The 12823-nt window shown below is 41.3% G+C and overlaps 1 protein-coding gene across 1 annotated transcript in view; it reads left to right on the top strand.

The window, feature by feature from the left end:
- myo10 (myosin X) overlaps positions 1-12823 on the top strand; it is a 99794-nt gene that overhangs the window by 32335 nt on the left and 54636 nt on the right. The window contains 1 exon segment of the mRNA XM_069170012.1: positions 5524-5682. Coding sequence (XP_069026113.1) covers positions 5524-5682 — 159 coding nt within the window.

The raw sequence follows: 12823 nt of genomic DNA, 5'->3' as shown, positions 1-12823 counted from the left end.
AATTCAAGTTATATCGCTTAGGGACATTTTTTTATTATTATTATTGTATTTGACTTCCTCTGCAGACACAAAAATATATATATTTTTTTAATGTTTTGTCCCAAATTCAGTCAAACCTTTTAAACCCGTAAACAAACTTTGGAGTTTAAAATCTGTGGAATTTGAATTTCAGGTTTAAACCCAAGCAAAAAATAAAGAAAGCAGAAAAAAACATGAAGAAACTCAATTTGTTGAAAGGTGTAAGAAAACACTTGAGTGTTACGATATTCAGGTTTTTTTTTGTTGTTGTTTTGTTTTTTTTATAGTGTATTTATAGTGTAATACATGAAACAATAATACATACACTTCAAGAATATACAATTACGGACCAATTAAGTTTAAGGGGAAAAAAAATCTTCAAAAATAAACACCTTCAAAATCGTCTGCTTGCTGATACACTGATGAAGTGAGCTTTCCGTCATAATAAAACAATCCGTTAATTCACAACATATTTAATCATCAGGAAATATTAATGATGGACGGTTTCATGGTAAAAAAAAAAAAAAAACTTCTGTCGCTAAATTTGGAGTTTCTCTCTAATTGCCTGAACGTAAATGTGAATTCACTTTCCTGATCCATATAAGTAAGAACAACAGAGTTTATCCCAACTGATCCAGGAACAGAGCCCGTTGATCCGAGAGTACCGCCCCCCCCCCCACACACACACCTCCTCTTCCTCCTCCTCCTCCTCCTCCTCCTCCTCGTCGACAGTGATGCTGTCTAATGGTTTTGTTTGACAGAGATTTACTCCCGTCGCTATAGGCTTAGCGTCCGGGCTTCTTGTTTTGTCGAGGACCCTCTTCACCTCCACAAAGACAACTGGACCAATTAGAAACCTTAATTAGGTCAAAAGTCGGAGGACAATCTGCGCTACGCTGACGACCTCACGGGACGAAGCTGTGATTCTGTCCACGACTAAAAACGATGAAAAAGCGTCCGCGATGAGAGGTCGTTTTTTTACGGGTTTGGGCCTCGTTGCAGAAGACGGTTTCTCCTCTCGCTGCCCGCATGTTTGTTAGGTTGATAATAACCGTACAGTTGTGAGGGTGATATTAAAATCTTCTCATCTAACTCGGGGCAAAAAAAAGAAAGTAAACAAGTTTCCCCCAAAAAATGACAGACTCGTCCTTTAACATTCACAAAGTGCTTTGAGCTGCTAAACAGAACTATAAAAGTGTGTTAATCTTACACAGGCAAAAAAAAAAAAAACAGACAGTCCTCAGGTTTCAAATATAGTCAATAAAAACATTTCCTAAATGCTTTGATAAGTCGGCTTTACTTTTTTTTTAAACATGAAAATTCCAAATGAGCTTTTTTTTGAGTTTTTTTTTTGAGTTTTTTCTCATTAGAAAGTATTGAAATTGAAAAGCAGGAAGAGCTGAAGGTGAGTTGAATGTACGGCATCCCTGAGATGTCAAAACACTTCAATGTAAAAAATGTTTTAAAAATAAAAAAAAACATCTTTTTAACTTTAGCAACACACCCACAGCTTTTAGAAAATGCGCTGCAAATACTCGCAACACAGAAAAGTTACAGTCAACACAACAGAAGTGTTTCCCGAGAACAGTGACAAGTGAAGATTTGAGGTTTTTTTTTGTTTATTTTCCAGACGTGCACCACTTTTAAGCGTCCTCTGGAAACACTTCCATTATGTTCGCTGAAATTGTTGCAAAGTTTTGTCGTGATGGATGAAGATGCTCTTAGACATAAACCCTCTTTTTTTTTTTAATTCAGTTTAACTTTTAAAACAATATTCTGGTTTAAATGCTGTCGTTATCACCTGGACAGCCTGCAGCAGTAATAACACCCGTCAGATCGGGATGTCGGGTTTGTGAACACATCATTGATAACGCCCCCCCCCCCCCCCCCCCCAAAAAAAAAAAAAAAAAAAAAGAGTCACTTAGTCAGGAATGTGAAAAATGAAGCCTGACAGGATGCTGCAGGGCATTCTGGGTGTTAATGTGTATGTGTGTGTGGAGGGGGGGGGGGGGGGGGGGGGATGGGGTTCAGATGTGATTGACTCCTCAGACAGAGACTGGCTTTCTTCGGGGGGGGGGGGGGGGGGGGGCGGGGGGGGGGGGAACTTGCCCTAGAGCAGCTCAACCACAGACTCAGTCTCTGTGTGTGTGTGTGTGTGTGTGCATGCGCATTAATTTAGCTGGACGATCACAAAACCGTTTTGTTTTTATGATTGGTCAGAATATTTCATGTGGAAACCAGATTGTCAATTACACACAACAGAAGAAAGAAGCATCACAAACGGGGCCAGAAAACCAAAACCAAAAGTTACATAATTTTCCTTTATGGATTGTCGTCTCTACACTCTTCTGAATCTCAGATTTTTCCGGTCTACTGATTCAACCAAAGAAAGAAAGAGTTGCGCTCACCCAGTAAACTTCCCCACTTTTTCTATAATGTAAGTTCCAACATTATCTTTCCTCAGAAACTTGGAGTTTTGTTTTTGTCCACCTGATAAATGTAAGTCCAACATTCACTGGGTTTTTTTTGCTCGGGTTTTTGTCTCCACCATCTTCCAAAAGAGAATATCTGGCTTTTTAGCTGCTACGTGTTCACCGGCTTCTTTCTAACGGTCACTGCTTGCTGTTAAGAGCTTAGCAGATAGTGTTGACGTTTGAGCGAGTGCATGTGTGTCCCAGAGGATTACTGGTACTGGAATTTGCGATGGATTTGGAGTCATCTAATTTCTATACCCCGTGTTTTATCACTATGACGACCATCGCTTGAATTTGATGTCATTTCGTCGGGCCGACCCGAAAAAATGGGAGTCGTGGATTGGCCCCACGTTATTCGGATCGGCTCAAAAATGGAATGGGTTGTGCCTCGGCTCGTGCCGCACCCTTCCGCCAAGTTTCATCGAGATCGGGCCGGTCGTTTTTTTTTTGTTGTTGTTGTTGTTTTTTTGGCAGACACACAAACAAACAAACAAACTGCACCAAAAACATAACCTCTTTGACAGAAGTAATAACAGCTGCTACGACTCCGGTGGTCGAAAGGGAGTCGGACAATGAAGAAAACACCGTCGGTGTTACCTCCCTGCAGTGACGGATCATTATTTTTGAGTAGACCCCCCCACCCCACCCCCACCCCACCCCACCCACACCGATCCTGCAGGCTTCAGACCTCCTGCAGAGCACTGATAATTTGAGGTCTGCTTCAAATTAACCTCACTGGTGTTCTTTTGTTGTTGTTTTTTGGTTGTTTTTTTTTTTACCTCTTCACGAGTGGGCCGTCCCGTGGACGGAGAAGTGGCCGCTGAGCCGACTTTATTGAGTGACTGTAGAAACCAGGTTCCAGGGTGAATATTTTCAAGATTTCGAAGAAAAACCTGCCTGTATCTGTCGGACTAATGATTAGTTTGAATAAACAGATGCATTTTTAACTTTTTTTTATTTTTTATTTTTTTTAACCTTAAACCTGAGAATCTCTCGTCAGCATGTTCTTATGTCTCCTTTTAACCATTTGACGCATTTTTATAAGACAAACTATCTCCTCTAGTTGATACTGACGTTCAAATTATGACGTCTGTAAAATGTTTTGTCTTCAGTTTGACCTCAGCAGAAGCTACAAGGCCAAATATTCTGTACAGGAAAAGTCCCCCTCCCCCTCCCCCCCTCCCCCACCCCTCTTAAAAACACCCTTAAAATACCAGAAAAGAAGCTTTTTCAAAATGTAAAAGTGATGAAGTCGCACCCAGAGGAAGAAAAAACTGTTCAGCTTTGTACTCGGACTCGGATGATAAGCAGCTGTCCACCGAAAACCTTTATCCAGCCTCCGACTTGTGTTCTACGAGCCCAAAGCTCAAATTTACCATCTCTATCCGCCGTATGTCGCCTCTGTGGAAGGTGACGTGTAAGATAAGTTGTGCGGTGTTGGTTTTCAAACCAGAAGAGGAAGGCACACGTTCGTGTTAGGTACAGGTACACTTCATTCGGAGGGTTTCTGCTCAGCGTTTTACATTTAAAGGCAAAATATTGGACTTTTTGCTGGAGACGTACAAAAAAGAAAATCTGAAAAACATAGGTTATTTTTTTTCTTCTCAATTATACCGTGATTTACAGATGTTATCAAACGTCCTTCCTTCATTCCCTCTATCCGTCTATGTTTCTTTTCTTTTTTTTCTTTCTTTATTTTCTTGTCTTTTCCCCTTATGTCCTGAAAACCCCCTTTCGAAGGGAAGATAGTACTTTTTTAAGGATGATTGACAGGTAAACTCTGCGTTTATCAGCATTTATTTAGCTTTTATTTTGAAGGACGTTGCTCGTCTCGGGCCGGAAGGGTTGATGTCGTTGTTGCTTACGGTCGATAGACGTTTCACTTTGAGCGGGAAACCGGTGACTTGCCGCCGCATTTCAAACAAAAAAAAACAAACAAACAAACAAACTACTCTTCGGTTCACTTTGTTCACGTGCTGATGCTAACTAGCTTTGTGGCTATAAATGTCGTTTTGGAAGACAGCGTGTCGATTTAAACATAATAAAAGATGAGGAAACCCGATTGTATTCTACCCGTCGGAAGACTTTCTTTGGATCGTCTTCTCGATCCGCCAGGCTTCCCCTCTACGCTTCACGCCCCTCTGGTAACATCAGATAAAGTCTCGTCAGGAAGGATTATTACTGTTTGACCAGCATCAACAGATCATGATTCATGTCAAAGTTCTACTACCTCGCAAGTAAATCACAACAACAACAAAAAAAAACACTTCAAACTTCTACCCACTCTTCATATCTAGTTTCAAAAAGCAGATTTTTTTTGGGGGGGGGGGTCATTTTTAACATCCAACGTATCAATTTAAAACAAAAACAAAAACGTTAAAAAGTCACGTTTTGTTTTTAGGAACATTTCCTGTTGTGGTTCAGTTTTCTATTGCCAGCTGTTTTCTGTTACGTATCATCATTAGTGCGACATGAAAATATGTTTGCTATGTCTTCTTGGAATTCAATCATTGCAGTTTGTCCCGCTGATAATGTGACGGCGAAGTCGCCGTGGCAAATTAATCCTGGTACTTTAATGAGTTGAATTTTAAAGAATGTGTTGTATCTTGGAATTTGTTTATTTAATTTGTCTCGGGGTTGTTTTTTTTGGACGTCCCAGCTCTCGGTCCGGCCTCGGCGTTTGCTCTGGACTCGACTCGCTCTTCATAAAGCGAGAAAAAAGCGTGAGAGAAAGTCTAAAAATAAACACGCGGAACTTGTGGTAGCGACCTGGCAGCGCCGACGTCCAACATCTGGCCTCCGGATAGTGAATAAAAAAAATAAATTAAAAAAAAAGGCGCCTCTTGGTGGAAATATCACTGCTGAAGTTGGGAAGGAAATTTGAACTTAAAAAAATAGAAAGAAATATAATTCGGTTGATTTTAGGTAAATTCTAAACTTCTTTTCAGCGTATCCGCGTGGGATTCGCGTTGTCGTATTTCACCCCGGCTCGCATCTAACACTATTTCTTTTTTCTGTTTTCCTGATCCAGGTTTACACCTACAAGCAGAACGCGCTCACCAGGCAGAAAGTGCAGCCCATGCACCGCAGCAGCGTCCAAGGGGTGGAGGACATGGCGTCCCTCGAGGACCTCCACGACGGCGCCATCATGCACAACCTCTTCCTGCGTTACCAGCAGAGACACATCTACGTGAGTTTCCCCCGTTCGAGCTATAATTTGACGACTTTTAACGCCGACTCGAAGACGTTTTCCCGCAACGGCGTCGGGAGTTTAAAGAAGGTGTCTCGGTGTGAATGGCGTAAAACGGATCGCTAAACTCTTGACGTTTGATTTCCACCTTCGAGGTCGGGATAAGCGCTCGCAGAGATAAGCCGAGGTGTGAAAGGAGAAAAAAAACAACAACTCGCTTCTCTCTGCGCTACGCGTCTGCGTCGGCATCTGGGTTTGTCGGGGCGCGCTGCCTTCATTTAAACCGCTCTAGTGCAGGAATCTCCCACCAATCTGCTCAATCGTTACGTAACGGCGGCGATAACCGTCTAGACGCCGACAGATAAGCGAAGGAGACGGACCGGTCGGACGGCGAGCAGGAGGGATGTGAAAGAGATCACGTCGATCTGGAGCTGATCCCAAAAGGGAAAATCCGAACAATCTGATCTGTAAAAAAAAAAATATATCTGAAGATAAAAAATATCTGTTCCCTGTGGGTATCCCGTCAAAAGAAGTTGAGGCTTTTTTTGGGGGGGGTTTCTGATTTATTACAAACGGCTTGCGGTGAATCTTGAGGTTCACTAGCGTGCCTTACACGTGTGAAACTTCTGGAAAGGTGCGTTTAACTGTTCGGAGTTCAGATACGTACATACTGGAAACACATGCACAGACGGAGCAGGTTATTCACGACTGATTTAAGAAGATAAAAACCTCGCCGGGCTTCTGTTTTTGTCTTTTTTTGTAGTTTCTACTCAGATAAACCTTTAAAAAAAATTTAAAACAAATTTAAAAAAATTATTGACTCTTTTTCACCTCAAAATGAATTTAACAGATTTGAATACAATCCTCTAAAACGCAGTTTTGGTGTTGATTCTACTTTTCACCCGTTCATTCGGATTATAGTCGGTGTAGTATTTAGAAATTTGGATCTGCCTCTATTTTAATTTGTCGATTCGCTCAAATTTACTAAGGTTGGATGCTGATTGTCTGTAAATGGCGTCATTCACTTTGTTTACATCCCCAAAAACATGTTCAGAAAAAAAACCAATAGTAGATTTGATTATTTCTTAGAGTCAAAAAACATCTGAAAATATGACCTGAACCTAAAACTACAAATCAAAATAGTTACTTGACTATCAGCTAGAACTGCAACAATTAGTCGATTAATCAATTACTTGATGAATGGAAAATGATTTTCCAACTTTTTTGATAATTGAATAATTGTTTTTAGTCTTTTTTTGGTCAATTAACAAAGTTAAGTGTCCAATTTCTTACATGTGAGTACTTTCTGGTTCCTTTAGTCTTCCTGCGATAATAAACTGAATATTTTCACGGTCAACTATTGATCAGAAAAAAAACAAAGGCATGTTTAGTGCTGCACCTTCAGCTTCAGGAAACACTCGGAGGAAAAGACCAAACAGCTAAATCCATAAATCAAGAAAATGACCGATGGATTAACTGATCATAAAAAAATAACCTTTGTTTGCGTTCCTCTTATCAACAATCAAGTTAACAAACACCTGCTTCCTTTGTGCTATATGTAAACCCACGCATCGGTCGTCTCCTATTTCCCTACAAAGACACACATCAGTGCCCTAAAAACAAATCCAGAAATGTTCTCACATTCCCTCCTAAACTGCCTGTAATGAGATAAATTAGGTCGTTTAAAAATAACAAATTCAGTTGGATTCAAAGTCTGAGCTTTGACTAGTCTGCTCAAGGACTGTTTTTATCTGTCCTTTACAGGTTTATGTTCAGGGTCACTGACGTGTTAGAAAGAAGGTTTTCAGACCTGGCCAAGGCCTTTAGCCCTTTGGTTTTCATAGCTTCTCCAAATCTCCCATTTTCCTTTGCTCTTAAAACAGCCTGTTGCTTCTTCACTCCATAGAAACAGAACACATTTCAATCTTTTGCATCAGATCTCTATTTTGAGCTTTTGTGGTCCTGACCAATGGCAAAGGTCGCTTTATATACTGCTATTTTATTAAAAAAAAATGTTTGTCTTGCTCTTATAAATGTAACACGTAACACTTCATTATGTTTTCCTGAGGCGGCTTATTTCTCAAAGAATTTCCTTTATCTACATGAATTTAATAGAGTACTTGTGCAGGTGGGTGAATACTGAAGTGTCTTAAGGTGTAGACACACTAGAAATGAATCTACGAAGGCTGTATTATGTTCTCGTACAGGAATTGTTGTACTAATGAAGTGGAAGGTGATTAATCCCACACTGTCCTGCTTTCTACGCAGCCGGCTAATTAGCAAACAAAGCAGCTCTGTTGCTGTAGAGACAGCAAACTTTATTCCACGGATGAAAACAAAAACAGCAACAAAGGAATATGTGGGACAAATAGCCCTCCGCCTCTCCTTGTGTTACTAATGGATTAATGAACCGACCCGACCCAGCAAACGTTCTCCAGCAAAACAAGCCGGCGACAAAGGCCTCCTTGTGCTCGCCGCGGTAACCTTTGACAAATGCCATCTCGTTACTTTAATCACATCTGAATGCTCCCGTATGGTCGAAATTATCCAATCAGTTCATCGCGGCTGCCCGATCTCCACCCCGACGGAGCTTCTTTTTTTTTTTTTGGTATTTCTTAGTTGGTTTTGTTTTTTGTGTGTGTGTGTCTTTCTCAGCCGGGAGCTGCAAAGAGAGAAAATTAGGCGGCGAGGTTTTGGTGGAGTGGGTCGCGGTAAAACCCAGAAGAGGAAGGGCTGTAAACACGGCGCTGAAGCCAGAGAGCCAGCGGCCAGTCGCTGATACATCAGGGACCGGATGGGAAACGGTGCAAAAGTTTAGTTTAAATGATGGTTCAGAAAGTCCCAGCTGAGATTAATAAATCCAAAAATTACGGGCACGTACAACTACGTCAAAGTATGTTAGAACATTTATATTAAATGGTAGTTTACTGCTTATAAATGCTAGATGGCGACTATAAAAAAGTCACTTTTTACACTATAAAAATTGCTGCCGTTGCGAAAACTACTACTAACATTTTTACTGCCACCATATCTACTAACACAGCTACTACCAATACTTAAATGACTGGGTTATAATTCAGTCGTGTGTATGGAGAAACAGTTTAGAGGTCTGGATTTAAGGCACAATGTAAATCAGCGCTTTAATGCCTCATCCAGTTGCTGCACGCGGACCGCTGAATGCTTTCACAGTCTGGAGTTGGTCATGTTTCTTCTCTGTCCGTGATGAAGCGTGGCTGTTTGTCCTGACGCCAGAGTTGACTAGCGAGTCCTTCTAGAAATGTGTCACGTCACATGTTTTTTATTTTAATGCCAGTGCAGTCAGAAACAGAATAAAGTCAAGAAGACAGTCTTCTGCAGTCATGCTCAGGTCGAAGTGACTTCCTCTACTTGTATGTAGAAGTATGAGAAGGCGTGCGTGCCCCTGATGGGAGCCGATATGCGCAGTTTCTACTTTTCAAAAGGTCCTTTTCAGCCAAATGTCCCCGGTAAACTCTGCAGGCGACATGCAGGTGAAGTTCTCGACTTTGCGTTCCCGGAAAAGGTCCCGCGGTGGAAAAAAAAGGGGCAGCGAAAGGTGAGGTGACGCTCTAATGCGTGAAGTCAGAGGCATCAGAGCGAGGGGGCCCCGTGTCATAACCTGTAAGGGGGCGCCCCAAATTCCTCAAAGCACCCCTGTGGATTTCAGAGAGAATTTAAATGAGAAAAATTAATGAGCACAAACGGAGTAAATTCCGGACCTGATGGACTCGACACCTGTCTCATAATGACGACGACGATGGTAATGAAATAGAAATACCTTTTGAAATGAAACGAGGAACGGACAAGTTTATTAATACATTTCTGGCAGTTTATGGCATAAATCTTTATGAAGTTGAGAATCTCCACGAGTAGCGGTTTAGTTTTTACAATTAAAAACCGCACACGATGCAAAAAAAAACTCCTTTTCTTTGAGCTTGAACAGCTACTTGGCTTTATTGTTAGCGTTATTGTTCATAGTTTAACAGGGAATTTAGCCCGGAGGCTGTCAGACTGTGTGTGTGTGTGTGTGTGTGTGTGTGTGTGTGTGTGTGTGTGTGTGTGTGTGTGTGTGTGTACAGTCTTTAGCCACTGTGATTGTAACCAGCTGTGCTGTCGACTGGTGGCCTCACTCGGCTCCTCTGCAGATTCCAGTGGAAGCACACACACACACACACACACACACACACACACACACACACACACACACACACACACACACACACACTCACTCACTCACTCCATTTTTTTTATTTTTTTTTTACTCTCTCACTCAGGAATCTTTGACTCGCCCTCCTCCCCCTCCACCCGTCTCTCTTTCATACACTCTGACATACATGTTCTCTCATTTTTCTATCACATGCTGTTCTTTTTTTGTTTGCCCTCCATCCCATCAATAATCTCCTGTAAACTCCCCCTCATCGCTCTTTCTACACACACACAGACACACACACACACACACACACACATTCCCTGTCTGTCTTTCAGTGTCAACACCCCTTGTTCCCAGCAGGGGGTCCGTTAAATCAAGAACTCCTCATTCCATTCCAAGCAGGGACTTTTTTTTTTTTTTAACGTCTCATATGTTAAATACATACAAAGAATATCTTCTACTCTCCTCATTATTTGCACAAATACACATTAATTTTTTTTAAAAGCTTAATAAGAGGGTTTTTTTCAGACCACCAGGCTTGAAAGTTTGCTTCAGTGCACCGGTCACACCGGCGGTGAAATTTGGGAGCAAAAAACACCAGATTACTTTTTAAGAGAAGCTCAGTAAGGCTACAAATGACTACGAGGAACCTACTACAGCTTTTTGACATTCATATTTTTGTAACTTCTGGTCTATCTGGTACTTTTGCATGCGTATTTTTTTTTTTTATTATTAGTATTTCTGAATGACCTGATTAGAGATGTAACCTCAATTCAATTTGATTTACATAACCTCGATTTATTGACGGTAAAGCGTCGCTCTCGCTTCTTATTCCAGGTTTTTGAACCCTCCAGATCTCTCTATTCATTGAAGGTCACCACGGTCAGGTTTGTAGTTGTTCAGTGATGCAAATCTCGCAAACTTCACAGAGCGCCGAGCTTTTTGTAAACACGACACACAGAATTACCGGTTGAGACGTGGCGGTTGAGGCGCGCTCTGAACCCTCTTTTTAACCAGCTAGCACAACTGATTCATGTGAAGCTGCCGCGATCCGGTCGGGCCTGACGGTTCAGGTTCACTTCACTATTTACAAACGCGAAACGCATAATCCTGATGCAATCGATGCACAGTCTCGATGAACGCAGGAATCTCGGGAATCTAAAACGTGCTCGTAAGCTTGCTTACTTTCCTTTTCATAAGATTAAGCGTAGATTAACAGGTTTGAAGAAGTTTAACAACACTCGAGGAACACAAATCACATCTCTCTATCTATATACATATCTACAAGTCGCCGCTCAGCCGTCTTTCCGGGTCCGATCGAAGCAGCTCTGGTTTGTTTTCAGGAAGCGGCGGAGTCCCTCGGCTTCGGCTTATTTGAACAATTCGCCGTGTCTGCTGCCGGCCTCGCTGACGGACTGCAGCCGGCAGCTGCTTCTCCGCTTTCACGAGCTCCGCGACGCCGTAACCGCCGAGGGAAGGAACGTATCGGCCCGGAGGAATGCGGACAAACTGCCCACTGACAGCTGCTAAAAAAAAAACACAGACCCCATGAATGGATGAATGATTAACCTTCTTATCACCTCGTTTGTTTGTTTTCTTTTCACCTGCAAGCAAGGCAGTTAATGGGAAAACTGTGTATTTACAGTAGATATATATTCTGGTGCTTTTTTTTTTTTTTTTTTTTTGTTTTTTTTGGGGGGGGGGGGGGTCAATATCTGAAAATATACCTAATAATCTTTGCGTAAAGTCTCAGAGTTTAATTTAAAATGACTCTCTCGTATGGCACTTTCCATTTCAACTATCATTCACAGAGATTACATGTCACTATTTTCCCACAGTTACATATCTGGTGGTTTTGGAATTAAACCACACGCACACACACACACACACACACACGCACACACACACACACACACACACACACACACACACACACACACACACACACACACACACACACACATGTCTCTTCGGACACACAAAAACACAAACCCACTTTACTCCTTCCGAAAAAGCAGTTGTGTAGAAGATAAATTTACAGTCTTGGAGGTTTCGGCCAAAGCTGTCGTCCTGATTACTGTCAGATGTGAAAAAACAGTCTCGCAGCCAACCACGCTTCACACTCTCCTGATGTCATTTCCTTTAGTTTATACATACATATATATATATATATATACACACACACATATATATATATACACATATATATATACACATATATATACACATATATATACACACATATATATATATACACACACACACACACATATATGTGTGTGTATATATACACTTTCTTTGTGATGTCATTTCCTGTGAGGGTAGATTTAGACCACAGGTGGTAGATCATTTTTTTGCTTCGAAACATGCTGAAATAGCGTCGGGGAGGGAGGGAGGGAGGAAGGGAGGAAAGGGGGAAGTCTTGAATTCGTGGAATGTGACAGACGTAATGGACCGTGGCGGTTTTATGCAAAATTTTATGCGCCGTATTTTTTAGCATTTTTTTGAGGGGTTTGCTAATTACATTTTGGCAGAGGTTAGTTTGTTATGTTGCCGACAGGAAAAATAAAAAAACACATTTGTTTGGAATCGGGTGTACAGATTGGCTTTGGCTCGCTCGAGTGGATTTATATAAAAAACAAAAAAAAATTGTAGTTCAGATCTATGACTTTCTTCTGCTGTCATTAAGATGTGGCTTTTGACAAAAAAACAAAACAAAAAAAAGACTCAATTCAAAACCGCTATTTTCGAAGGTTTGGAAACATGAATCGGTCTAATTATGTTAAATTAGCCTGTTTGTTTGCTTGCTGAGAAAGTCCAACCAGCGTTGCATCCACATGGTGTTCTTGTATGAACGTGGCAGTCTCTCTCTCTCTCTCTCAAGACCAATTTTTAATACATTTTAATTTCAGCAGCTGAAGTAAAACCTTCCACATTTTTCTTATGTGTTGACGGTTTTATGACGCCGGGCAC

Source organism: Embiotoca jacksoni, unplaced genomic scaffold (genome assembly GCF_022577435.1).
Source record: "Embiotoca jacksoni isolate LCO1_2020_lvr unplaced genomic scaffold, fEmbJac1.0.p SCAF_48, whole genome shotgun sequence".
Lineage (NCBI taxonomy): Eukaryota > Metazoa > Chordata > Actinopteri > Embiotocidae > Embiotoca > Embiotoca jacksoni.
The sequence above is the reverse complement of the archived record's forward strand: the minus strand, read 5'-3'. Positions and strand labels throughout refer to the sequence as shown.